The 25745-nt window shown below is 40.2% G+C and overlaps 2 protein-coding genes and 1 non-coding gene across 3 annotated transcripts in view; 2 read left to right on the top strand and 1 right to left on the bottom strand.

Moving 5' to 3' along the window:
- The first annotated feature begins 3323 nt into the window (after positions 1–3323).
- Positions 3324–6564, top strand: RPL30 (ribosomal protein L30). The gene is made up of 5 exons (XM_003408408.4): positions 3324–3401; positions 3504–3556; positions 3823–3968; positions 5422–5552; positions 6436–6564. The coding sequence occupies exons 2-5, from the start codon at positions 3536–3538 to the stop codon at positions 6483–6485; spliced, it is 348 nt and encodes a 115-aa protein (XP_003408456.1). The 5' UTR covers positions 3324–3401; positions 3504–3535; the 3' UTR covers positions 6486–6564.
- On the top strand, positions 6078–6209 carry LOC111750127 (small nucleolar RNA SNORA72). Its single transcript, XR_002785281.1, has one exon. It is a non-coding gene; the product is annotated as a small nucleolar RNA SNORA72 (small nucleolar RNA).
- A 7551-nt stretch (positions 6565–14115) lies between the features above and the next one.
- Positions 14116–25745, bottom strand: part of MATN2 (matrilin 2) — a 162664-nt gene continuing 151034 nt past the window's right edge. The window contains exons 13-18 of the mRNA XM_023545902.2: positions 22980–23393; positions 20209–20361; positions 18822–18893; positions 18368–18502; positions 17863–17961; positions 14116–16156 (exon numbers count right to left, since the gene is read on the bottom strand). Of these exons, the coding sequence (XP_023401670.1) occupies positions 16101–16156; positions 17863–17961; positions 18368–18502; positions 18822–18893; positions 20209–20361; positions 22980–23393 (929 nt within the window). The 3' untranslated portion in view covers positions 14116–16100. The remainder of the gene's footprint in view (positions 16157–17862; positions 17962–18367; positions 18503–18821; positions 18894–20208; positions 20362–22979; positions 23394–25745) is intronic.

Here is a 25745-nt window from a genome sequence, read left to right as displayed (position 1 = left end):
AGGAGTGGGATGTAGGAGAGTATCCACTGTATGGCTATTCTGTGCAGGGTACTGTGATAGGTGCTTTAGACACCATTACATTTACTGTGATCCTCACAACACTGAGGCACAGGCCATTATTCCTGTTTTATTATTGAGGAAACTGGTGCTTAGAGAGGTTAGAAAATTTGCCCAAAGTCATGTAGGTATTAAACAGAAAAATCAAGAGTGTTTGATTTTTCTGCCTGTCTCCAAAGAGATACAGTGGATTCAGCTGAAATCCCATAGGAAGAATTCTCAAACATTTTGTGGTCATTTGTCATATGCAAAACGAGCGCTTTGAGCTTCTCTGGCTTCCAGTACATAGTAAGGTGCCTGAGAGAAAGCAACTAGCCATGGTCTTCGGAGATGATAATGATGCTGCAATAAAAAATATCCTCGTTCACAAATCTTTGACCAGCTGTGCAACAGTCTCTGTATGACAGGGATTCCTAAAAGGTGGCTTGCTGGGACAAAAAATTCAAACAGCACAGAAGGAAATAAAATAAAAAAGTGTTTTCCCACCCCATTCTAACCTCCAACCCCACTCCCCAGAGGAAACCACTGTGATCTTGTGTATCCATATACAAGAGCCTATGTGGGTATGTTCACTTTCTGTTTTGATAGACATTGCTAATCTGTCCTTCAAGGGTTCCTATTTTGCCATCATAATTTATAACTAACTTTAATCTTTCTGGTGGTAATTTAATTTTAGCGCCTTTATTCTTTTAAAGTCCCACTCACACTGGGATCACTGATCAGCATGCTTCTTCCAATGATGAAAATCGAGGGACCTTCTTCCAAGGCTTCTTCTGAAATGTAAAAAAAATTCTGGGAAAAAGATTAGAATAGGAAGTAAAATTTTTAATATAAAATTTCTTAAAATTTTACTCTAAGGCAAATTTCCCAAATTATAACACTTAAATCTTCTATGTTCCATTTTAAAATATTTTTTCTCATTATTCCCCTCATGTGTGCTATATTCCAGCCAAACTGTACTAGCCACTCTGATCATGTCCTCTGAGGCCTGCTTCTGCTCTTCTGACCAATGCATTCCTCTTAATTTCAGTTATCTTCAAGTCGAGAGGACCTAACTTCAAAACTCAGCCCTCTTAAGTATCTGTGTAACCTTCAGTAAATTATTTACACAGTTTTCTCTCTAGTTTTATTCCCTATAAGGATGATAATGTCTATGAGGTCATTGTAACCATTAAGGTTTGTGAAAAGTATATAAAATCTATACAAAAGCTAATTATTCTTAATATTCTCCTTAAAAGGCTCAAATAGATAATAGGCTCTTTAAGAACAGGGACCATGTCTTGATTATCTCTATACATACTTAGTGCCTATAGTGATGTTTTGGAGTTCCTTGGTGGTGTAATCAACTAGTTAAGCTCTTGGCTGCTAATTGAATGGCTGGCAGTTCAAGTCCACTAGAGTTGCCTTGGAAAAAAGGCCTGGTGATCTACTTCCAAAAACCCAGTCATTGAAAACTCTGTGGAGCACAGTTCTACTCTCACACACATGGGGTTTGCTACCAGTCATAACTGACTTGATGACTACTGGGGTTTTTTTTTTTGGTATAGTGATGTTTAACATACCACAAAAATTTGTTAATTATATTTGTTAAAATTAATAAACATGTTATGCTACTTGTTTATATCTGTCTCCAGACATCAGACTGCAAAGTCTCCGAGGGCATCTTACACAAATCAGGGCCTAACACAGGACCTGGCACAAGGTACAGAATGAATGAATATGTTATCATAATTTCATTCTTATCCATGGCAGTTAAAGTTATACTAAGTTGTGTTTTTTCAAGTCCTGTTTTCTCAAGAAGACCCCTGAGGGTAAATGTAGCATAATTCTTTGATGTCAAGTGGTTAACAAGAACATTTGATTAAAAAAAAAAAAATGCATACCTGAATGTCTAATGTGAATGGTAACTTTAAACATTTCCAAATTCTACCTGCAAAGAATTGTAATGAAAAGTACTCTTAAGCAGATGACTCAATTTTTTATAATCAGATGACAACCACAAATGAAATGTTAATATTGACCAGAATAGAACAAAGAACACAGGATAAAAGTTAAGGGGACCGGTGTTTTAGCCTTTATCAAGTAGCATTGTCACAACTTCTCTAGATCTGCTTCTTCAACTTTTAAATCAGATGAGTTACTAGTTCTAAAATTAGTAAAAAAACAAAATAGCTTAATATAGAACAAGATTAACAGAGGAGGGCAGATATTATTTGGATTTGCACAATGTTAAGTAATTTATGTCTAAAAGTTAAAGCAAGTACAACTATAATCTAACTCTGCTTGTTCGGTTAATTTCACATCAAAGTGCTGCACACAATTTGACTACACTTTTGTGAGGGGGCCTAAGGTGTCCTAAGAGACTTGGATTACGGCCCTAGCTCCAAGAATTCACTAGTGTAAACCTGAGAATAAAAATATTGCTTCCCTCGTAGGTTTGTTGTGACTATTAAATAATATGCGTAAATGATATAGCACAGGTCCTCACATATACTAGCTATTTATTTATCTGCTTATTTATTTTGGTTCCCCATCTCTCCCATTCTCCAGGACAAGACGACAGTAGGGAAACCACACGCGAAGCTGCTTACCTACTGGTCTGGTTATACACTGGGCGCGGGGGGGGGGGGGGGGGCCGGGGGGCGGTGGTGTTTTCAGAGCCCAATATTTTGCATGCCCCGTCACTGGGCATTTATACAAAGGTCTAACGTTCACAGAAAAAAGATTTTTTTTAACCGGACCGGTTTATTGCTGTCTGTGCAAATTCGGCTTACAAGTGCACACTGAAACAACCGCAAGAGGCAAGTCTGAGGAGAGACCTCAGGGCGTCACCGTTCTCCGAGGGACCTGAAACTTGAGTGAGCGCAGGGGAGTGGACGCAGCTGCTTCTGCTCGGCAGGACTGATCACCGGGGAAACCCGGGATTCCAGCAGAATGCTCCCAAAGTCTTCCCAAGACGAGCCTTCCGGCAAGGATGAGATCAGCTGCGTTACACAACAGTGGTCGCAGCTGCGGCCACTTCTTAGCGCCCCTCCATTGCAACCACAGCCGGTTTCTGCAATCCCGCCCGGTCCGAGGTTCCTACGCCCGCAGCTCAGAGCAGCAGAGCCACACAGCGAGGAGAGGCTTGAGGCTGGCACCTGTAGCAAGCCAACAACACAGCCACCACCCCAACTAGCGGTAACAGTAGCAACCAGAAGCTACCCTCCACTTCTAACCCCGCCCCTTCCGCACTCGATTTACTTCCGCTTCCGGTCCCAGTGTCCCTGCTCAGCCGTGAAGAGCTTTGCATTGTGGGAGTTCCTTCTTTTCTCCCTCCCCGGCCATCTTGGCGGCTGCTCTTGGTGAGTGGGCTCCACCAAGGCTCGGTTTAAGCACTGTGGAGAGCATTGTGCCGTTTGGGTTCCGGATCCTAAACTTCTTGTGTTGTCCTCTGTATGTTTTAGATTGGGGGCCGCCCCACACCTAAGGCAGGAGGATGGTGGCCGCAAAGAAGACGGTGAGTGAGGCGGGCCAGGGCCCGAGGTGGATTCACGTGGAGAGATGAGGCCCGGACGGGCGGGCAAATCTGGGCACACCGGGGAGACAGCATGTCCGCTGGCATTTGGAGGGCCCCAGAGGGAACCCGACAGACCCTTTCAGTGACTTGGGACCTTCGACTTCGGTGGCTTTATTAGGGGCTCAGGCTTCCGGAAAGCTGGATCCACTTGAGCTGGTTGCAGACGAGGCATTCAGGTCCGTGTTAAATGTTTGCTTTGTTTGTAGAAAAAGTCGCTGGAGTCGATCAACTCTAGGCTCCAACTCGTTATGAAAAGTGGGAAGTACGTTCTGGGGTACAAGCAGACTCTGAAGATGATCAGGCAAGGCAAAGCGAAACTGGTCATCCTCGCCAACAACTGCCCGGCCTTGAGGTAATCGAAGGAACATGAGTGTGTCGCCTTGCTGGCGGCAGATTTATCGTGAGCGAATATCCAGGAGTGTAAACTTGTCATCTGGGTAGCTTGAAATCGGTTTTATGTAAAACTTGTTTCGTAAGCAGGCACTTGCAGAAGAATTGTTACTATTAATGATGTTTAGATCTTGATTCCCCTCCCACCCCATCCATTTGCTCTCTTGTCTGAGCTTACCTTTGGCAGAAGCGTGACAGAAGGGGTAAAAACCACAGAATGTCAGAATTGAACTTCAACAGAATTTGTTTTTCCAAGTATATTTTATCGTTATTTGGGTGATTTTTCTTTTTTAGTTTTTCAGTGCTTAAAAGGTGCTTCGTTGTATGAACGTACTCGTTTTAATGTAGGAAAGCCAGGGAAGAGTTCAGGCTGGAATTTGACAGACTGTGGAGTTGCAGACTATCTTCGAATCACCTGGTTCAGTCCAGTGTGTTACTTGTCTGAACCCAGGCTTTTGCTAGACTTACTGCTTTGAAGTTTAAGTTAGTGGGTATTGTAAATAAGCTAAAGAAACTTGGATCTTGCAGAATATAAGCCATGTGATTATCCCTCCTACTCCCTTTGATTTTTCTATGGTAATGCATAACCTGCTTAAAGCATCATATCAGGTGTCTGTGCTTAAGTGGCAAAGCCTCAAGGGCCGTTCTATAGCAGTGCTTCTCAAACGTAAATGTGCATGTGAATCGTATTGGTGATCCTGTTCTGATTCAGTGGGTGTGGGAATGGGCCTTGGAGTATGCATTTCTAACAAGCCCCTTGTAAACACTGTTGCAGGTCTTTGGACTCTAAAATTTAGTGGCAGGGTTCTGTAGGACTCCTTTCAAAATCTTCAAACCATTAGTATCTGTGTCTACTCAACTGACACAAATTACTCTGCCCAATGTTAAGTCCTTGGATAAGTAATCATATCACTTCCTCGTCTAGGATTCAGGGCAGCAAAGGGTGATAGAAATAGCTTATCTTTTAAGGTCTTGGGTGTGATTCTGGATCCTCTGCTTATTCCAAGCCTAAATTTCTTCGATAGCTTAAGAAAGGGGGAGTATATAATACCTACTTTAGAGGTTGTCATGGTTGTAAAGTGTCAGGCACATAGTAAGTAAATGATGGTTCCCTTTCTTTTTTTTTTATTTTGCATTCTACCATCTTTTTCATAAGTGTAGATACTGTCTTAAACATATTAGGTGTTCAATAGATATTTGCTGGTTGCCAAGAAACTGAAAATCTGTATCTTGTAAGGGATCCGAGAAAAGGTTGGCTTGTATTTGTTAATGTGTATGATGGTGTGTTTTTAAGAGTAATACAGGGTTTAGTTACTGCTTCAAGGCCTCGTCAACATTAAAACTAAAAAGAAAAGTAGTAACATTCTATAAGGCACTTGGTGTGGCATTTATTTGCCTTTTTTTCATTTCCCAAGGAAATCTGAAATAGAGTACTATGCTATGTTGGCCAAAACTGGTGTCCATCACTACAGTGGCAATAATATTGAATTGGGTACAGCGTGTGGAAAATACTACAGGGTATGCACACTGGCTATCATTGACCCAGGTATGCTTTCTAACTCAGACTCATTTTAGTTTTTTCCTTTTTTATGTAATACAAATATTTGCTATATTAATCTCTTAGGCTCCTGAGTTCAGCTATTGAGAATTTGGATAGCGGGGGGTATGTTCTAGTGTATTTCAGCGAATTAACGAATGTATCAGTATATTATAATCGGCTTTGTTAAAAAATAGCTTTTTTTTTTTTAACTTTGAGAGCATTAAATAGTGACCGTGGAATTAATAGTTTATGTTGGATGGGAGAAGTTGGTTTACCTACCTCTAAAATTCCACAGAAGAAAATACAGAAATTGTGGATTGTCAGAATTTTTTTTTTTTAAAAAGCTCTGTGTTTGGAGACTAGGAACTTGCAAAAGGTGTAACTGTAAAGGGGTAAATAATCAGATGAAATAAGTAGAGGAAAATAATTCTTACAGTCTAGGAACATACAGGTAAAATTAGAAATATAAATACCTACAAATATATGCATATTTTGAATTTATGAAATTTTAGTTAATTCATAATATACATATGGCGAATATTCTCGCTGTCCTGATTTTGTGATAATCAGGGCAGGCTAAACATTCGCTATAGTAAAACCATGCATGTGTCCCCAGACCTAGTTCTTTACCTAGGTCTGGTTTTATAAATGCTGGTGATAAACCAAGTCTGATTTACTATACAACCATCTTGTGTAGGAAATGGCTGAGACTCTAGGTATCTTTGTTCAAGCTTCAGAGAAATGACAATATAGCTAGTTAAAAAATGTGAAAATAACCAGTGCTAATTTTCAGAGCTATGCTTAAAGAAGGCATAAACACAGAAGGGATATTTTGTGATAACCAGTTGCCATTAAATGTAAAATTGCTGTGTTTTGTTTTATTTTCTAGGTGATTCTGATATCATTAGAAGCATGCCAGAACAGACCGGTGAAAAATAAATCATGTAATTTTTTTCTTTAATAAAACTCACCAGAGCTTGTATTAAAAACACTGTATCTATTTCACTTATTTTTCTTTTTATCCTTTTGTTTCAGTACAGTTTCCTGAAGGTAGGATTAGCAGCTAGATGTGATGGCCAGTCCTTTGGGCTAAGAGTCTTATATCCCAGTTTGTTCTCCTGTTTTGTAAAAGAAGTATACCAAGTTCCTTTCTAGAACTAGATTTTTAAGACAATTTTCATAATTCCTATTTCGAGGCATTGTTGGGACTTTACATTTGAATATGCTTGAGAGGCAGCAGTACCCAAAATACAGTCAGAGTTTAAATCTACAAATCTGAGTAGCAAAGAGGATTAAATGAATATTTCCCCACCCCCAAAATGCTTGCATAAACAGAAAAATTTTAGTGAACTTAAGAAGGAACTTAAGAATATGCCCTTGTAGGGGTACTTGGACATCTTCAAATTAATCCTAGGTCTTAAATCAGTGTTAAAGCCAAGATGTGTGCTTTATAGAATTTTAGTCCTAAAAAAATCTGCTCAGTGTATTCGGTGTTGAGATTTTTTGGAAACTGCATACTCCATCTCCCAAAAACATGTTTTGTCAGAAATTAATATTGCTACTCCTGCTCTTTTTTGCTTATTGTTTGCATGATATCCAAAAACATGTTTTATGGAACTCTTTTCCCACATCTGATAATATCCTTTGGAACATTCAGAGAAATTAATTTGGGGAGAAATAATAATTTAGTTACATTCAAAATTGACTCATTTGCTTGATTTACAGAGTTGAATTGCTTGTGTGTGCATGTGCACTAGTTGGGTATATCCTGCTCAGTCCACCGTGTTTGGCTAGTAGAGGCTACAGAAGTAAAAAACAAAAAATGTCTTTTCCGTATTAGATTCGATCTCTTTTGAAGGCAGCTTTTGGTGGTAGATGATTGAGATGTAAAAATGAGGATGCCTTCTATATACTGTCTAGAAAGGCAAACATTTACCGTAGAGCAAACCGATCCAGAGAGCTTGGACTAGAGTCAGAAGACTACCTCCCCCCCCGCCCCCCCAAATAATAACTGTTTTGGTGAAAGTTTACACAGCAAGTTAGATTCCACTTTGAGAGTTTCCACACAAATTGATCAATGACATTGGTAACATTTTTCACGTTGTGTCAATGTTCTTACTGTTTGTGTTCTGGTTGTTCCATTTCCAGTACTCTAGTTACCTTGTTCCTTTCTCATCTTTGCTTTGGATTAAATGTTGACCCTTTGGACCCACACAGATGTTTTCTTAGTAGAGCACTGATGTGACAGGAAATCTTTATTTTGTGTGTTACTCTGTTTTTCTGTTAATAAAAGACAGTCTTGGGATCATTTTGGTCCAAGGTTTAAAGAGCATTTCAGAGCAATAGTCTTAGGGTCCTCTGGTCTCAAGTGGTTCAGTTAGTCTGGCCATTTTTAAGAATTTGAGTTTTGTTTTTGCATTTTTCTCCCATTCTAACCAGAATCATCTGTTGTTCCCCTGGTCAGATTGGTCAGTGGTGGTAGCCAGGCACCACCTAGTTCTTCTGGTCTCAGTAGTTGAGGTTGTGGTTCATCTAGGCCATCAGTCTTGTAGATGTCTCTGATTTTGGTTACCACCTTATTCTTGTCCCTGATGAGTACAGACCAATGGTCATATGTTAGATGGCTGCTTTCAAGGCCCTAGATTCTATTCCACCAGGATGTAGAACGTGAAATTTGTGAGCTATATTACCGCCCTGGTAGTACAGTTCAAATCCACCAGTTGCTCCTTGAAAACCCCATGGGGCAGTTCTACTCTGTCCTATAGGGTCATTATGAGTTGGAACTGACTTGATGGCACCTGACAATAACGTTACGCCAATTGAGTTGTTCTGTGAGACTATGGTCCTAAGACTTCAAATGTAGAAAACCAATCTTGAAAGGTCTTTGGCTCTGTCTGAGGAAAATCTGTAGTTGTGTCTTCAATGAATATATGTGCCTGCCTACCCATGGTCTGTATTTACACATACATATAGATGCTTTTGGAGAAACCTTGGTGACATAGTGGCTAAGTGCTACGGCTGCTAACCAAAGGGTTGGCAGTTCGAATCTGCCAGGTGCTCCTTGGAAACTATGGGGCAGTTCTACTCTGCCCTATAGGGTCGCTATGAGTCGGGATCGACTCGACGGCAGTGGATTTTTTTTGGTATAGATGCTTTTATCTGTTCTCACATAACGTTTACACCTGTACTTACCTGCATATGCTTATACCCATCCTTACGTGATCGTAGCCTCGTTGTTGTTGTTGTTTTCTTTGTTGTGGTTGTCGTCCTCTTACATATGTCAAATTCTTTGGTACAGGCATTTTCTCATGAGCGCTTCTCAGCGGCATCATTTACTTTGGTCATGCTGTGCTCACTATACCCATAGTTGCTACCACTTTTCCCGTCACCAAAAAAAAGGGATCATACAAGGATTCTACCTAATAGTTATGTAACAACCATGGGTGAGTCAAATCCCCAGTTTGACAGATGAGGGAGTTTTCTTTCAAGCTAATGTATGATTTTAGTTTGTATCTGAAGTTAATCTGTGAGGTGATAGATATGATTTAGAGATTGGCTGTTCTTAATTAGGGTTTTCTTACTGATTATTAGCATCTCAGTTTGGGAGTACTACTGAGATTTTGCGATGAGGCAGTTCTTTGTTTTGAAGGGCTGTGGCATACTGCAGGGTATTTCTCATTGCTGGCTTTCCTTCCATGTAACAATACTGCCCCCCTCCCCACATTTCTAGAGTGGCATCTCTTCTGATTGAGAGCCACTGAGTTATATGAAAAATTCTTAAAGTCCTGAGGTTTTCATGTTTGCATATCCAAAGACTAGTATGCTCAAAGTTTTTTCAAATGTTCACTTATCCTTAAATGTGCAGTGCTTGGTTAGACTACTGGTTTGTAATACTGTTGGACTGTTTCCGTAACGTTTTAGTCTTTTGGTAAAAGAATTTTCTGTGTTTATTATCCACTGATTTATTATCCACCCCATCCCCATAAATTGACTTTTCACACTATTTGGGTTATTTTTGGATTATTTTTCTCTCTAGGTTGACTAGTTCTGATTTGATTTTTTAAGGGGCAGTGATGAGCTGAAGAATATAAAATTGTAGATGCCAGTGTACTGCTATTTTGCAGTTTCTCTGTTACATAAATTATTGGCTGCAGACATTTTGAAATGGTTTTTAGAAAATTGATGATTTTAGGGCTTTCTAGGAAGCCCTGGTGGTGCAATGGTTAAGCGCTCAGCTGCTGAGAGATTGGCAGTTCTAACCCACCAGTTGTTCCATGGGAGAACGAGGTGGCAGTCTGCTTCCATAAAGATTACAGCCTTGAGGGGCATTTGTATTTCTACCCTGTCCTGTATGGCCACTGTGAGTCAGAATTAACTTGATGGCAGCGGGTTGGGGTTTTTTTTTTTTTGTTTGTTTGTTTAGGTAATGATAATATGCTATAAAATTATTTGGCTTTTACTTTTCCTTACACACATTTTTTGTGTACTCACTGTTGTTTGTTTCAGTGTGAAAGGGGTATAAAGCTCAGAGAAAAGGAGTTTTGAGTAGATAGGAAGTTTTAGTAGATAGGAAGCATATGCATTGTAGCCTGAGGCAGCTGTGATGAAGTGCCATTTAAGTGCTGCCAGAGTTTAGAGGAGATGACGCCACTGGCCAGGAAGATGAAGGAGGGTCTAAGGTGGAGTTTTTAAATGTTCTCTTCTGAATCTAGGAAACCCTGGTGCCGTAGAGGTGCTACAGCTGCAAGCCAAAGGGTCGGCAGTTCAAATCCGTCAGGTGCTCCTTGGAAACTCTAGGAGGCAGTTCTGCTCTGTCTTATAGGGTCGCTATAAGTCAGAATCGACTCGATGGCACTGGGTTTGGTTTTTTTGCTTTTTTTTCCCCTGAATCTAATGAAAGTAATGTGTTTGGCTGGGTAGCTCTGATGTGCAAGGGATTTGCAGGTTCAGGCCGGTAGGTATGGTCTTACTCCATAGTTAAATTGAAATACTTGTTAGGCCTGGAGATAGGAAAAAGTCCCAAAGAAGAGGCTGGATATTGTGAGGTGTATTAAGAAAAAAAAAAAAGTTGTTTTTTTTTTTTTTTTTCATTAAGAATTGCCATCAGTATGGTTTGGTGACAGGGACAAAAGGGCTGTTGAGAAGAAACCAAACTTTAGGCTGTTCAAGAATATAAATAACTACAGTAGTTGGATTTGACCACTGGGAAGAGTATACTGTTCATGGAAAGCTGTTCTCTGTGATCTGCTTTCTTGCAGCTCTTACTTCCTGTACTCCATCAGCTCTCTGTTAGACTTGCTGCTCCTTCTTCCTGCAGTGGCATCTTGTTTCTTCCCTCCCTACCTTTGCCAGGCTTACTTGTTCTGACGGCAAGCCCAACATCTGCTGCAGTCTAGGTGTCTGAGTTACCTTAGAACCTTTTTCAGGGCATTAATCCCAACAGCCTCACTAAAGTTCTAGAGGGAAGGGACTCTTACTAGAAACTAGAGTGAACAATGACTTTGGGGTTTAAACATTTACTTAATTTTCTTATTGATAAGCTTGTGGGGTATCTAGTTCAGAATTTTTCTTTTATCTTGTTGATAGTAGGTTTTGACCATTTTGTGCATTTACTACCTCATACCTGTTTGCTTCAAAAAATCAGGGGTGGAAATCTGCCAAAGTACTTTCCTTTGGTAAGGTGAGCAAAGAATTGATTCTGTCCCTTCATTCAGTCAGTAAACACTTACCTAAAGCACCATCTTTGTGTCAGGTACCCGGCTCTGAAGAATACAAATAGTATTTATTGAGCATTTTAAATGTTTCAGATACTTTACTAAGCAGTGTATATATTAACCCATTTAATCCTCTTGACAACCTAATGAGGTAGTACTATTAACCCCATTTTTTAAAAAATAGTTTTTATTGTGCTTTAAGTGAAAGTTGACAAATCAAGTCAGTCTCTCACATATAAACTTGTATACACCTTACTACATACTCCCACTTACTCTCCCCTCAATGAGTCAGCCCGCTTCCTCCCTCCAGACTCTCCTTTCGTAACCATTTTGCCAGTTTCTAACCCCCTCTAACCTCCCACCTCCCCTCCAGACAGGAGATGCCAACATAGTCTTAAGTGTCCACCTGATGCAAGTAGCTCACTCCTCATCAGCATCTCTCTCCAACCCATTGTCCAGTCCAATTCATGTCTGATGAGGTGGCTTCGGGAATGGTTCCTGTCCTGGGCCAACAGAATGTTTGGGGACCATGACCACCGGGATTCTTCTAGTCTCAGTCAGACCGTTAAGTCTGGTCTTTTTATGAGAATTTGGGGTCTGCATCCCACTGTTCTCCTGCTCCCTCAGGGGTTCTCTTGTATTCCCTGTCAGGACAGTCATCAGTTCTGGCCGGGCACCATCTAGTTCTGGTCTCAGGATGATGTAGTCTCTAGTTCATGTAGCCCTTTCTGTCTCTTGGGCTCATAATTACCTTGTGACCTTGGTGTTCTTCATTCTTTGATCCAGGTGGGTTGAGACTCATCGATGCATCTTAGATGGCCGCTTGCTAGCTTTTAAGACCCCAGACGCCACACTTCGAAGTGGGATGCAGAATGTTTTCTTAATGGAATTTATTTTGCCAGTTGACTTAGATGTCCCCTGAAGCCATAGTTCCCAAACCTCCGCCCCTGCTCCGCTGACCTTCGAAGCATTGAGTTTATTCAGGAAACTTATTTGCTTTTGGTCCAGTCCAGTTGTGCTGACCTCCCCCCTGTATTGAGTGTTGTCCTTCCCTTCACCTAAAGCAGTTCTTATCTACTATCTAATCAGTAAATAACCTCCCACCCCTACTCCCCCCTCTCTTGTAACCACAAAAGAATCTGTTCTTCTCAGTTTAAACTACTCAAGATCTTATAATAGTGGTCTTATAGAATATTTGTCCTTTCGCAACTAATTTCACTCAGCACAATGCCTTCCAGGTTCCTCCATGTTATGAAATGTTTCACAGATTCCTCACTGTTCTTTCTCGATGCGTAGTTTTCCATTGTGTGAATATACCATAATTTATCCATTTGTCCACTGATGGACACCTTGGTTGCTTCCAGCTTTTTGCTATTGTAAACAGTGCTGCAATAACGGGTGTGGATATATCTGTTTGGATAAAGGCTCTTATTTCTCTAGGATATATTCCGAGGAGTGGGATTTCTGGGTTGTATGGTAGTTCTATTTCTAGCTTTTTGAGGAAACGCCGGATCAATTTCCAAAGCAGTTGTACCATTTTACATTCCCACCAGCAGTGTATAAGTGTACCAATCTCTCCACAGCCTCTTGTGGAGGCTTGTGTTTTTTGGATTAATGCCAGCCTTGTTGGAGTGAGATGGAATCTTATTGTATTTTTAATTTGCATTTCTCTAACGGCTAATGATCGAGAGCATTTCCTCATGTATCTTTTAGCTGCCTGAATATCTTCTTTAGTGAAGTGCGTATTCATATCCTTTGCCCAATTTTTAATTGGGTTATTTGTCTTTTCGTGGTTGAGTTTTAGCAGAATCATACAGATTTTAAAGATCAGGCGCTGGTCGGAGATGTCATAGCTGAAAATTCGTTCCCAGTCCGTAGGTGGTCTTTTTACTCTTTTGGTGAAGTCTCTAGGTGAGCATAGGTGTTTGATTTTTAGGAGCTCCCAGTTATCTGGTTTCTCTTTGTCATTTTTAGTAATGTTTTATATTCTGTTTATGCCATGTATTAGGGCTCCTAAGGTTGTCCCTGTTTTTTCTTCCATGATCTTTACTGTTTTAGACTTTATGTCTTTGATCCACTTGGAGTTAGTTTTTGTGCATGGTGTGAGGTATGGGTCCTGTTTCATTTTTTTGCAGATGGATATCCAGTTATGCCAGCACCATTTGTTAAAGACTATCTTTTCCCCAATTAACTGACACTGGGCCTTTTTCAAATATCAGCTGCTCATATGTGGATGGATTTGTATCTGGGTTCTCAATTCTGTTCCATTGGTCTGTGTGTCTGTTGTACCAGTACGAGGCCATTTTGAGTACTGTGGCTGTATAATATGTTCTAAAATCAGGTAGAGTGAGGCCTCCCACTTTTTTCTTCTTTTTCAGTAATGCTTTACTTATCTGGGGCTTCTTTCCCTTCCATGTGAAGTTGGTGATTTGTTTCTCCATCACATTAAAAAACGTCATTGGAATTTGGATCGGAAGTGCATTGTATATATAGATGGCGTTTGGTAGAATAGACATTTTTACTATATTAAGTCTTCTATCCATGAGCAAGGTATGTTTTTCCACTTATGTAAGTCCCTTTTAGTTTCTTGCAGTAGTACTTTGTAGTTTTCTTTGTATAGGTCTTTTACATCTTTGGTAAGATTTATTCCTAAGAATTTTATCTTCTTGGGGGCTACTGTGAATGGTATTGATTTGGTGATTTCCTCTTTGATGTTCTTTTTGTTGATGTTGAGGAATCCAACTGGTTTTTGTATGTTTATCTTATAACCTGAAACTCTGCCGAACTCTTTTATTAGTTTCAATAGTTTTCTTGAGGATTCATTCCTTAGGGTGTTAACCCCATTTTATAAATGAGGAAATCAAGGCATGGAAAAGTCACATAAATGGTGAAACTGGAATGTAAAGCCTTTATGTCAGAGATGTATATGTGGCAGAAATAAGGAAAAATGAACTACTTCCAATTTTAAGACAACCCTCAAATGAAATCTTGGATTAATTTGTAAATTTTGATGGATTATGTTTAGAGACACTTTGTTTTCAGGAGAAATGCTTTTCCCGAGGAGAAAGCTCAGTTACAATGAATGTAGGCCTTTTTTTGAGCCACTAGAGGGAGCCTGGACATAACAGAATCTGAAGTAGCATTTGCTGCCACTGAAAGTACACAAACACAAGTAATGGCAGCCTAAATCATGGCTTTAAACACTTTTTTTTAAATGGAAACATGTAGACAACTAGGTTGAATGGATGACTGAAAAACGTAAACTCAATTAAATTTTTTAAATCACAACTTTTATAACTGGACAAAGGATCAGATGATTTTCAGATGAGATGAGGCCTAAGAGTGTTCACATTGCCTTTTAGAAAGACATTCAGATGGAAACATGTCTTGAAATATTTAAATGGAGCTGGAAGCTTATACAGGGTGTTTGTTGTAAAGCATTATTTGGACCCCAAAATACAGTGGCTTCCACGGGAAGGATGTCCTTTTAGTATCTCCATGTCTTACCGTAGTGTGTCTTGCTGCTTAAAGTGTTTCCCTGAGCTCACTGTGCCATTAGTTTATTAATATTTTTCCAGTTTACTTGTTTTAGAGAAACACCTTTAATGATATAGTTGAATTTCCTTTGACCCTGTATTTCCACTTCCTTTCCCAGGGACGGCCACTATTTGGGTGTATATCCTTAGAGGACATTTCCTGTTCTTAAATGTACATATTTTATGTATCCGAGCGATTTCTAGCTATGTGTTTTGTTTTTTTTTTTTAATTTTACAGAAATGATAATGCTGAACATATTCTGTCATTAGTTTTTTAAATTCATCTTTATGAGTTCTACCATGTATACATGTAGATTTAATGCATTCCTTTAAATGTAGAGTACTTTTATGGTATGGGGTGCACCTCAGTTTTATCAGTTCTGATGATTAGGTTGTATCTAGTTTGTTACTTTTACACACTGTAGTAACATTTTTACCAATACTGGTCAAACAAACTAATTTTTGCTAAGCTGATGGGTGATACCCAAAAAAACCTACTGGTATCCAGTTGATTCCAACTCAGTGACCCTATAGGACAGAGTAGAACTGTCCTATAGGGCTTCTAAGGCTGTAATCTTTATGGAAACAGGCTACCGCATCTTTCTTTCTCGAAGCAGCTGGTGGGTTCAAATCCCAACCTTTTGGTTAGCAGGTGAGTGCTTAACCGCTGTCACCAGGCCTCCTGATGGGTGATAAATGGTATTGCATTAACTTGTATTTTCCTGAAGACCAGTGAGAGCATCTTTTCATACATGTATAAGCCATTTCTCATGTATACATATTTTGCTAAGCATTTTACACAAAATAGCATTCTCTGAAGTGTGAATTTTAATATTGTATTAAAAAATCCAACTTGTTATACAAGTACTTATGTCTTACAGTTTTATGCATACATCCATATACATACATCAAGGTAAAATCCAATACAAAAAATAGCTTTTCCTATGGCCAGTGTTCTACAGAAGTAAGACTGTGCAAACTTTACTTTGTAGTCAGTTGAGATCATAACACTCTAATGCAGGAGGGGCAGAAGCAATCAGGTCCACAGTATATTACAAAATACCTTGCATAGCTTATTTATTCTCACTTGGTGCACTCATCTTAGAAATCTGGAAGATTTTTTTTCTAAATTATACAAATTTGTGTCTACTTTTTGTTCTGTGCCAAACCAGCTTTTTCAGTACTAGTTATGCCTTACTTGACAATGTTTACTGACATGATAGCCTGAGTTTTGGGGCTCTGAGCTGCTTTTGTTGTGATCCTTGAAACAATGACAAATATAAACGTGAGCGCATTTCCAGTCTTCATCTGTATCTCAGGCGATTTTCCAGGACTTCCATTCTCTGTGTCATTTCTTCTAGTAAATCTCAAATTAAGGAAGAAGAATTAGAATTGCCTACTCTTATTTACACTCAAATAAATGCAAGTTGATTTATCTACATAAAAATTGGACTCTTGAAAAATAAATGCCTTTGCTTTTTTCCATTTCAGTTATTTTAAAACCCTGGTTTCTAAGTTTAGAGGAACTCATTTTAACAGCTGCTAACGATACTTATTTCAGGTTAAGTAGTTTTTAAACATTATCAAAAGTCAAATAGCTCCATTTGAACTTCTAAAAAAAATTTTTTAATTCCATTGCGCACCCCTGTTGCTTGTGTATTAGTTGGTCATAGCACACCACCAGGAGCCAGCACTGATAAGGTTGGGAATGTAGTGAAAGAAGGAAAGGATTAGGCCTTGACAAGCGAGATGAAGAAGGAAGACGGGACCAGATTAGGCCAACAGATAGCAGCCTTGACTTCTGAGTTATGCTCTTACGCATTCCTTAGTCTCTTATGAAGTGCCTTTGTGAAGGAGATATGACCTTCAGAGGTGCGGGAGGGAAAAAGAGAGGAGAGGGGCACTAGAATAAGCATTTGTCTTCTCTGTAAACAGAATACCCTCCACCTGCTCCCTTGGTAGCAGAATGAAAGCCCAGATTCTTCATCTATATTAACCACTGTAGGAAAGATTATTAAAAAAAAAAAGTAAACCCGTTGATATCAATTCTGACTCATAGCAACCCTGCAGGACAAAACAGCTGCCCTGTATGGTTTCCAAGGCTATAATCTTTACAGAAGCAGATTGCCACATCCTTCTCCCATGGAGTGGCTAGTGGGTTTGAACCGCCCACCTTTTCAGTTACCAGTTGCGTACTTAACCACTGTGCCGCCAGGGCTCCTTTATTTAGGGGAGCATATTCCCAGTTTTCAGAAAGGGAATTGATAAGTGCTGTTGTCCTCATTATGTAAACCCATTGGCACAGAGGAGGTTCAGAATTAAACTGTTTCCCTATAGACTAGTGCACATGGAGGTAGATATTAGCCAGCTTTAGTAAGTTTACTGTAACTTTAAGTTCAGAGCAGTTGGCGGGGTGTTCAAAGTGTAAAAGCACCGAATCCTTATTTCTCCATTATCCCAAAGCATTCCTTTTATTTGTAATATTTTTTTAATGAATCGTTGGATCCTGCTGTTCCCTCAGTAGAATGTTTTATCTTTTAGAGTGCTGACATAAAAGATCTCTGCTGCCAAAAAAATATAAAAACAGCTCTCCAGAAACTACACACAAAATCCAAATGTGAGTGCAGTGCTGCTTGGAGCTAAAGGAAAGGCTTGGTACTTAGACGAGTTTGAACCCTCTTCATTCTACAACATTCTTTGCCTATATATGCTATACCTTTGATGCACTTCAGACCTGATAAATATCCTCCCAGCAGAGAGGGGGTTAAATAAGTCTTTTTTCTCTACTTTGCATGCTGACTCTCCCCAACTGGGGTTATTACTAACCCCCTAAAACAGCAAGTGGCAACTAAGTGTGTGACCCTTGACACTAAATTGTGCCCTTGGCTCTCAAATACCTCTCAGGCTGCTTTTTTTTTTTTTTTAAAGTAAAAAGCCTTTCCTGGAGTTCACTATTTTTGACTTTATGGAAATGACTCTTTTTTTATATACCCACACATAATATCTGGGAAGTTTTGGTAATATTCCCTGCATTCCACACAGAAGCATAATAATGGAAAAGGATATAGCGCTGGGTTAATTTTCTTACTTCTTCATTTGCAAGGTTCTGGAACATTATAAGGTTTTCACATTTGCATTGATCATGTTTTTCTTCCAGAGGGCTTCCTGAGAAAGCAGATGGAAAATGTTCACCTCTATAATCCACTCTATAATCCAAAAACGGCACTGTTTTTTTTTTGGGGTAATCCACCAGAGTTCCCACATACATAATAATAGGACGGAATCAGCATATAGAGGAAACCATAATGAAAGAAATGTTCCACTTTCTCCACGCAGGCAGATCCAGTGAATACCAGGAAGGGCTGTGTCAGCTTCCGACACTGGAAGTGGCCTTTACTGTGGATTAGGGGGAAGGCTACTTGGCTTCTTTTTGTTTATTTTTTAGTTCTCACTTTCTTCTCCTTGCCTCTATCCTATGTCCTGGCTCCTCCTCCCTTTCTTCCTGTATGCTAAGTTTGCTGACAAGCTCAAAGGCTGTGTCAAGTTATGGTAATACTTTACTTGGAATTACCTGAAGCTTTGGTAGACTGGGAAAGTTTTTGTGTAGACCGTGAAAGACTGTCTCCTTCAAACAGATATCTGTGTTGCACTGCAAAATTAGAACAGGAAAGTAGGTCTCGGATATTTATGGTGACTGGCTCAGATTCTGTAAAGAGAAGGAAAACTGAAGTCAAATCTGCCTAACACCATAAAACAGCCATCTGTAAAATAAGGTACTTGTATTTCTAGCACTTGGTACATAGTTTTACTTTGGGAAATACTGCTGGCAAATAGACTGTCAGCAGAGATCTAGTTACCAAATATGGCTTAAAGCACAGAGCAACTGTTTGCTATATGATCGAGTTTAAAAAAAAGCCATAGTTAACATAAATCTCACTTTTACTTCTTTACAACTTTTATCTGGAGGGAAGCCATAGTAGAGGCATCCACTGAAGATTCTGTAAACACGACTTTTTAAAATTTACCTGTTGGCTGGTGGACCCTCTTTGGCATTTCCCCTGCTGGGGAGTCCTGACTTCCATCAGAGTCTTCCAGAGCTGAGAGGAAAAATACCAAAAGGAGTGATGGTCGTCCACATATGTATGTCCTTTAGAAAGTCGGTCTCAGGACAACTCCTTACCTCCTTGCCATAACCCAAGGTATTTAAGTTTGGTATGGCACCACCAAAGATTCAAAAAAGCAACTGGTGATAGCAGTAATCCAGGACCACTCTAGGGCAGTCCCTTCTAGTCAGAGGAGCCTGGACCCCTTAAGTGAGTCTTCTTAAGGATACCCCCAGAAATGTCATGTCTACAACATAGGGCAGAAAAGATTTGTGCGGTGGCAGCAGTTCCACTATAGGCATTTCACCTTGAAGACAAAACATCTACTCATATTAGAAAGCTGAAAGGCCTTCCCTCTCCACCTTAGTCTTTCCTTCTAGAGGATTAAGACACATGTCTTAGACTGGGATTTTACTGGTGACTGAACCTGGGACATGAGTAAAAGGAAAAATGGGGTTTTGGACAGAACTGCTGTATTCAAGCAAGCCTGGCACAAGTAGTGAACTGGAGAAAAGAGAATAAGGAGAATTTGTGTCCATAACAAAATCGAAATTATAAAGGGCAGCCTAATGTTCTGTAAGCAGAAGTACTACATGCAGGGCTGGATGAGGCATTCGTTAAGTTTCTAACAATGGGCTTGAGAAGACTACCACACCTTTCCACTCCAATTGCAAAACCAAAAAAAAAAAAAAAAAAACCAAACCCATTGCCGCTGAGTTGATTCCGATTCATGGTGACCCTATAGGACAGAGTAGAACTGCCCCATAGGGTTTCCAAGGAGCGGCTGGTGGATTCAAAATGCTGACCTTTTGGTTACCAGCCGAACATTCAGCCACTGCACCACCAGGGCTCCAATTGCAGGCATACCCTAAAATTGTGCATCAGCTCTCCTGATATATGTGATGGTTGTTTTTAAATTATCATTTCTATAGGGTTTATGTGAGGATTAATTATGCTGATGTGTCAAAACATCACACTGGTTTGTGGGAGTTCTTTGAGCTGTACATTTATGATGTGTACACATGCCTGTATGTATAGTATAATTTAATAAAGAGTTATTTAAACAAAATAGGTTATCATATTGCTTGGCATAGAGCAAGTGCTCAAGCCACTGTTAGCCATTACTTTTTGGCTTCTCTTCCTCTCTCCTCTGATCCTCTTTCTGTGCCTACTGTTTTCAGATATCACTGACCTGCCCACCAAGCAGGCACTTTCTTGAGCACTTTGAAGGAATGGATTGAGAATTTCTTGTTCAAAGGTTCATGCTCTCCTTTTTGCTAAGGTGTCTCCTAGGGATAAGCTACAGTACCTTCACATATGCCTTTCTTTAGTTTTTCACTTATCTCGCCCATTGTGCTGAAGTCTTCAGCATAGAAGAGATGCTTGTCTGTGGGCTCAGAGGCAATCTCCTGTAGTTCTTCCTCAATGGCTTTTCCTACCCCAACAGCATACAGAGTTATACCTAAGGTGCAGAGCAAATAAAGAACAAGGTGTTAGAGTTGTGCTCCCAGGGTGTGGAAGTTGTGTACACTGCACCCAAAGCCAGCTGGATGTTGAGTGGTGTGATGTGAGAAGTCCATGTCCACTTCCCATTTTATTTTTCCACCATTTTTATTTTGGCTCTGTGTGCAAAAGGGAAGGATTCAAGAGTGGAATGGGAGGCCTCTAGGCGAGTTTGGGAGCTATACCACCAATCTTGCTCAGTTATGGGCAGGGTCACTTAATCTTCAACTTCTTCCTGAATATTAGCCTTTAGGATAAGTAGAAAAGAACACTAACCTTATGGCTTACTACATGGGAGTCTCTTCTGAAAGAACTCTAAGAAACAGGTCAATTTACGGTTTCTACTAGTTTCTACTGCTCTACGGTACAGGATAGGAACCTTAAGATGGCCTGGGGCCAGGTGAAGCTACATTCTGCCCGGACCTCTTCCAAGGACACTGCCTTGTGAGGAGGTGCTAAGCTGAAAAGGACGATCTGTAGCCCTTTGGAAATCCTCAAGTATCAGCTCTAGATTTCAAAAGGGATATGAGGTTGCACCAAAGGCTTTTCCCAAACAAAATTAGGCTTTTCCTCCTTAAACTACTCATTTGAAAGTAGAGCACCATAAGAGCTTAAGTTCTGCTTGATTTCCAACATTTTTCAGCACTGATAACTTATTCTGGCTAGTTCATTAGACTAGATTTTTAAAAATACACATACTTTAAGCCAAGGGGCAAGACTTAATGCCTTGTTCTCGGTCTGTGAAAGGTCAATAGCCAATTTCAGCATATTTGTCTGGGAGCCCAGTGACTTTATACACAACTTCCTAAAAAGGATAACTACTATTTTAAGATCGTGTTAGCTACACATAAACCCAGTGAACCCAGTGCCGTCGAGTCGATTCCCACTCATAGCGACACTATAGGACTACAGGAGTAGTTAAATTCATTACAGGATTCCATTTCAGATAAATTTTGTTGATTCAAGAGCCAAATAAACATCTATTTCTCCTACCACCTGCCTTTGGGTCATTTTTGGAAGTTTGAATGGAAGAAAGGGTAAAGTAGATTGATCTTCATGAAACAAATAAAATGGCTAACCATGGTCTCTGGAGGCCAACATGCTTCCTCCAATACTGTAGACTAGAAGGGCTCAGGAGCTTGACATAACTCTAGCAAGCTGGTCAGGACTAGAGAGAAGTAGAGGAAGTGGACGTGAAAGGCCAGTTTTATAGGCCAACCAGATGATTCAGGGCAGGAAATTTTCTGTAACTGCCACTGTCTTGGACTAGGGAAAAAGGAGTGAATAGTGAGGACTAATACCAATAAAATGGCCTTCACAATGAGGGTGACTGAATATCAACGTGAACCAGTCTTCCTGAGATGAAGCACAGAATTCATCAGTGGGATTGCTAGTACTTTCATTCCTTTGTTCATTTACTCAACAAGTCTTTGTCAGGCACTTACAATGTGCCAGGCTTGATTTAGGCATGAGTTCATAAAGTCTTGGGTGAGGCCCTGGTCTGTGCATACCCTCTTCCCCTTATAAAACCAGTTGCCGCTGAGTCCGTTCTGACTCATGGTGACCCCATGTGTGTCAGAGTAGAAATGTGTTCCATAGGGTTTTCAATAGCTGATTTTTCTGAAGTAGATTTTTTTAGATTGCCAAGCCTTCCAAGGCACCTCTGGGTGGATTCGATCTACAAACCTTTTGGTTAGCAGCCAAACACATTAACTATTTGTACTACTCAGGGGCTCCTTTCCCCTTACAGGATGTACCCCTACAAGCACTTAAAGAAGGTGGCTTCCAAACAGACTGCTTCACAACCTCAAGTTTTCTAATCTCCCCAAGGAATCCAGAGGTATCACCATACGTTGTCTCTACCAACCATCCTAACTTTTTGGCTTCCTTTTGCCAAGGGCCTACTCCTCTGCTGCACTTCGCATCTGTACAACTAAGGTAGCCCTCAAGTCTCTCTCTGCATTAACACAGAGGGTCAGGAAAACCTCAGAGAAGAGGCTGAGCTTTACTGAGCCACAAGAGCTTAGAGTCATAATCTCTTCCAACATTTTGATTTTCTCAAAAGCTAAATTTTCTTCTTGCAAACACAAGAGTATTCTCTATCCTGAGGCTATTGTACTTTCAGAGTACTCACTTGAAATACTGTTTTTTTAAAAAAATATATCAGTAGAAGTTTCCACCAGAAATGATTCTAAAGCAACCAGACCAGTGTTTGGGAACTGTCGGGAGTGTATTTATCTGTGATTCAATAGTACGATTAGGGTTGAGTCTCTTCACTGGTGGTCACACACTGGTTAGCAAATCACAGCACATACCTACCCAGATGTGGTCTGTGTGTAGACTAACCACTCAGTCTGCAAGACTTTCTCATCCTTTCTGACAGTACTTTTATTTAACTCCTGTGGGGCCCTGTAAAGGCCTCTAGGTGGCAGTTTAGTAAAGGTGTATAAGGGTGATTGACAGGAAGCCTTTCCTCACTCGCTGAAGAATCTCACCCTGCTGGCTAGCTGTGGCCCTGAGTAAGTTTTAGAAACCAGAATCTTGAGTGATGTAAACCACACCTCCATCCCATATTACCATTGGCTTTGGCTTTACTGGCCCACTCAGAGACGTCGTCTTGAGCCCGTCCATCAGTGAACACGATGACCACTCTGGGCACCCGTAAGGAGAGAGGCCTGGCCCCTTCTACTTGGGTAAAACTTCTCTCAAACATGTGTTTCAGGGCCAGCCCCGTCATAGAGCCCTTGCCCATGTATTTCATGTGGGCCACGGCTTTTTTCATGTCTCTGGCTGAGCTGAAGCTTTTCAGGGTGAACTCTGTGCGAACTTGCGTTGAATACTGGAGCAGCCCCACTCGAGCAGCTTTGGGGGAAATTGCCAAGGAATCTATAATTCCAGTGACAAACTGCTTCACAATCTCAAAATTCTCTTCTCCAAGGCTCTTGGATCCATCAATCACAAAGACCAGGTCAACTGGGCCTTCAGTACATCCTACAGAACAAAAGGGAAGTTGAGATGCTAAATAATAAAAATGACTATGCATAAGAATAAAAGAAAATCATGCTTCAATTGGAGGCATAACCACTTTGAGGAACCACCTTTGTTCTTCTTTAGCTAATATGCAGGACAGGTAAGAAAGAGGTGTAGGGAGGGTTGTGAGCAACAATAATTTTCACTTTTGCCTTTATGTTTCACTTGTCAAATTGATAAAAAATTGTGTTTTTCACAAGCAAAAACACATAGCAGATGTGCAAATTGTCTAGGAAACCAGGTGTATGCTGTGCTTTGGTCACTGACAGCCAGGTCTTGGAGGGACCATATCCAAAGTATACTGAAGGGCCTGAAAACACCCAAAAGATTCCTATGACTTTACTCTAGGAGGGCAACACGACCCCAGTGCTGTCATCTGGCAGGAAACGATGACAGATTCTTAAAATACAGCTCAGCCATCATATCTTCCAAGGAGCTTCCCTAGTAACCCAGTTTGTATTAGTTACTCTGTGTGCCCCTAGCACTACTGATTTCTTCAACAAAAATTTACTTATTGAGCACCTGCTTTGTGCAAGGCAGTGGGCACAGCAGGACTGCAATGACAGAGACAAAATCGCTGATGCCAAGGTGCTCACAGTCTAGTGACTATTCGGTACTCCTTCCACACTGTACAGTAATTGTTTAATCACGTGTGTCTGATCTGCTTCCTATAGGTCACAGCTTTGAAAACCCCATGGAGCAGTTCTAACCTGCACATGTGGGGTCACCATGAGTCAGAATCAAGTCAACAGCAGCTAACAACAACCCGCTCTAGTCTGCAAGTCCTTCCTCTGCAAGGACCATGTCTCATTTATTTCTGAACCCCAATATCCGGCCCACAATAGGCGTTCAATAAATGTTGAAAGAATAAATGAATGAGATGTCCATTGATGAGTACACCTGTAAGTACCGTACTGACCTATTAAAACTTGATAAGGAATTATCACTGTGAAGCCTTTATCTACCCTGAGCTTTTCGGGTAACTCAGATGGTTATCAGTAAAAGAGACACAAAAGCTTTATGCAAATACTTAAGCAATCTGGGTGTGAAGGGACTTTTTGTTATTTAGGACCACATAAGAAAAAGTTGCAGGTCTCAAATTGATGATCTCGTTTCAAATACAGTCTACGGCAAGAGATATAACACACAACACATTCCATGCCTGGCCTTGTATAACATGCTAATATAATTGTGTGTGTGTGTTGTGGGGGGCGGTTGGATTCTTTTCTTTTTCCATTAAGTGCTTGTCCTCATTACCCAACCTATTGATCCTTTATTAGTGAAAGAGGAAAAGGCCAGTTCTGAGCTTCATTTACATTCATAAATTGTTTCCAAATTAACCAAAAAAAATACTCTTAGGTTTTATGTTTGTGGCTGTCCAACAGATTTCAGAAATACTGGAATAATTTCCCAGTGAGTCTGTTTTCTCCTCTTTTCCTTATATCCTTTTTCTTTCAAAACAAAACCAGCACTGGCAGCCTTCACGCACAGAGAGGCACAGGAGGCTTGTCCAGGAAAGAAGAATGCCAGGTGGAGTGGCAGAGTGTCAGGCGGAGAAGTGCCCAGATATTTCCTTGCAGGACCAGGAAGTATAGCAGCCTACGTGCTGATTGTTTGCAGGAGGTTCCTCCTAACTTTCCTTGAGCGTTCCTGGTTAGAAAGCTTCTTTGCCCTCTTGCTGAGCTGTGGCTTCTCCCCAGTGTCCTTTCTTTTCCCTGTGGTCATATAAATCAAGACTAATAATTGAGGTGACAGCCATTTTAGTATTTGAATGGCACCTCAAGTCTTCTTTTCCTACAAAGATCCACATTCCCTTCCTTTATTTCTCACCTGACGTGGTACTAAACTTCCTCACTCCAATGTTTATTTCCTTTAAATCTTGTTTGTCTCACTCTTTCCTTTATTTTTTCTGTTAAAATTTTATTGTGTTAAAATATAGATGACAAAAATTTGCCCCTTTAGTCATTTTAAAGTATATAATACGATCACATTAATTAAATTCAGAATAACATTTTTAAATGCATAAAATCAAATGCATAGGGTTGCAAAGAAAATCAATTACCTTGAAAAGCAGCTATAAAAATATTAGCAAATAAATTTGTGATACGCTGATAGATGCATTTATTGACCTGTTAATTAATTAGCAAGAGCCAGTGGTGTTTCTGATGGTGACCGTCATTTCCCACAGAGATGAGTACAGACTCCTCTCTGAATTGCCTCAATTCTCTTTAATTTTTATTTTCTAAAAAATAATACACATGGAATAAAATTAAAATGTTACAAAAGGGTATGTGCGTACATATGTGTATACTT

This window comes from Loxodonta africana, chromosome 14, assembly GCF_030014295.1.
Source record: "Loxodonta africana isolate mLoxAfr1 chromosome 14, mLoxAfr1.hap2, whole genome shotgun sequence".
In the NCBI taxonomy this organism is placed as follows: domain Eukaryota; kingdom Metazoa; phylum Chordata; class Mammalia; order Proboscidea; family Elephantidae; genus Loxodonta; species Loxodonta africana.
Note: the sequence above shows the minus strand (reverse complement) of the source record. Positions and strands in the feature narration are given on the sequence as shown.

What these genes read in the sequence shown, in the direction of transcription:
- RPL30 (XM_003408408.4), top strand. Translation starts at nt 3,536, where the DNA reads ATGGTGGCCGCAAAGAAGACG. An exon ending in AACAACTGCCCGGCCTTGAG is followed by an intron (nt 3,969 to 5,421) that starts GTAATCGAAGGA and finishes TCATTTCCCAAG; the next exon opens with GAAATCTGAAATAGAGTACT. An exon ending in ACTGGCTATCATTGACCCAG is followed by an intron (nt 5,553 to 6,435) that starts GTATGCTTTCTA and finishes TTTATTTTCTAG; the next exon opens with GTGATTCTGATATCATTAGA.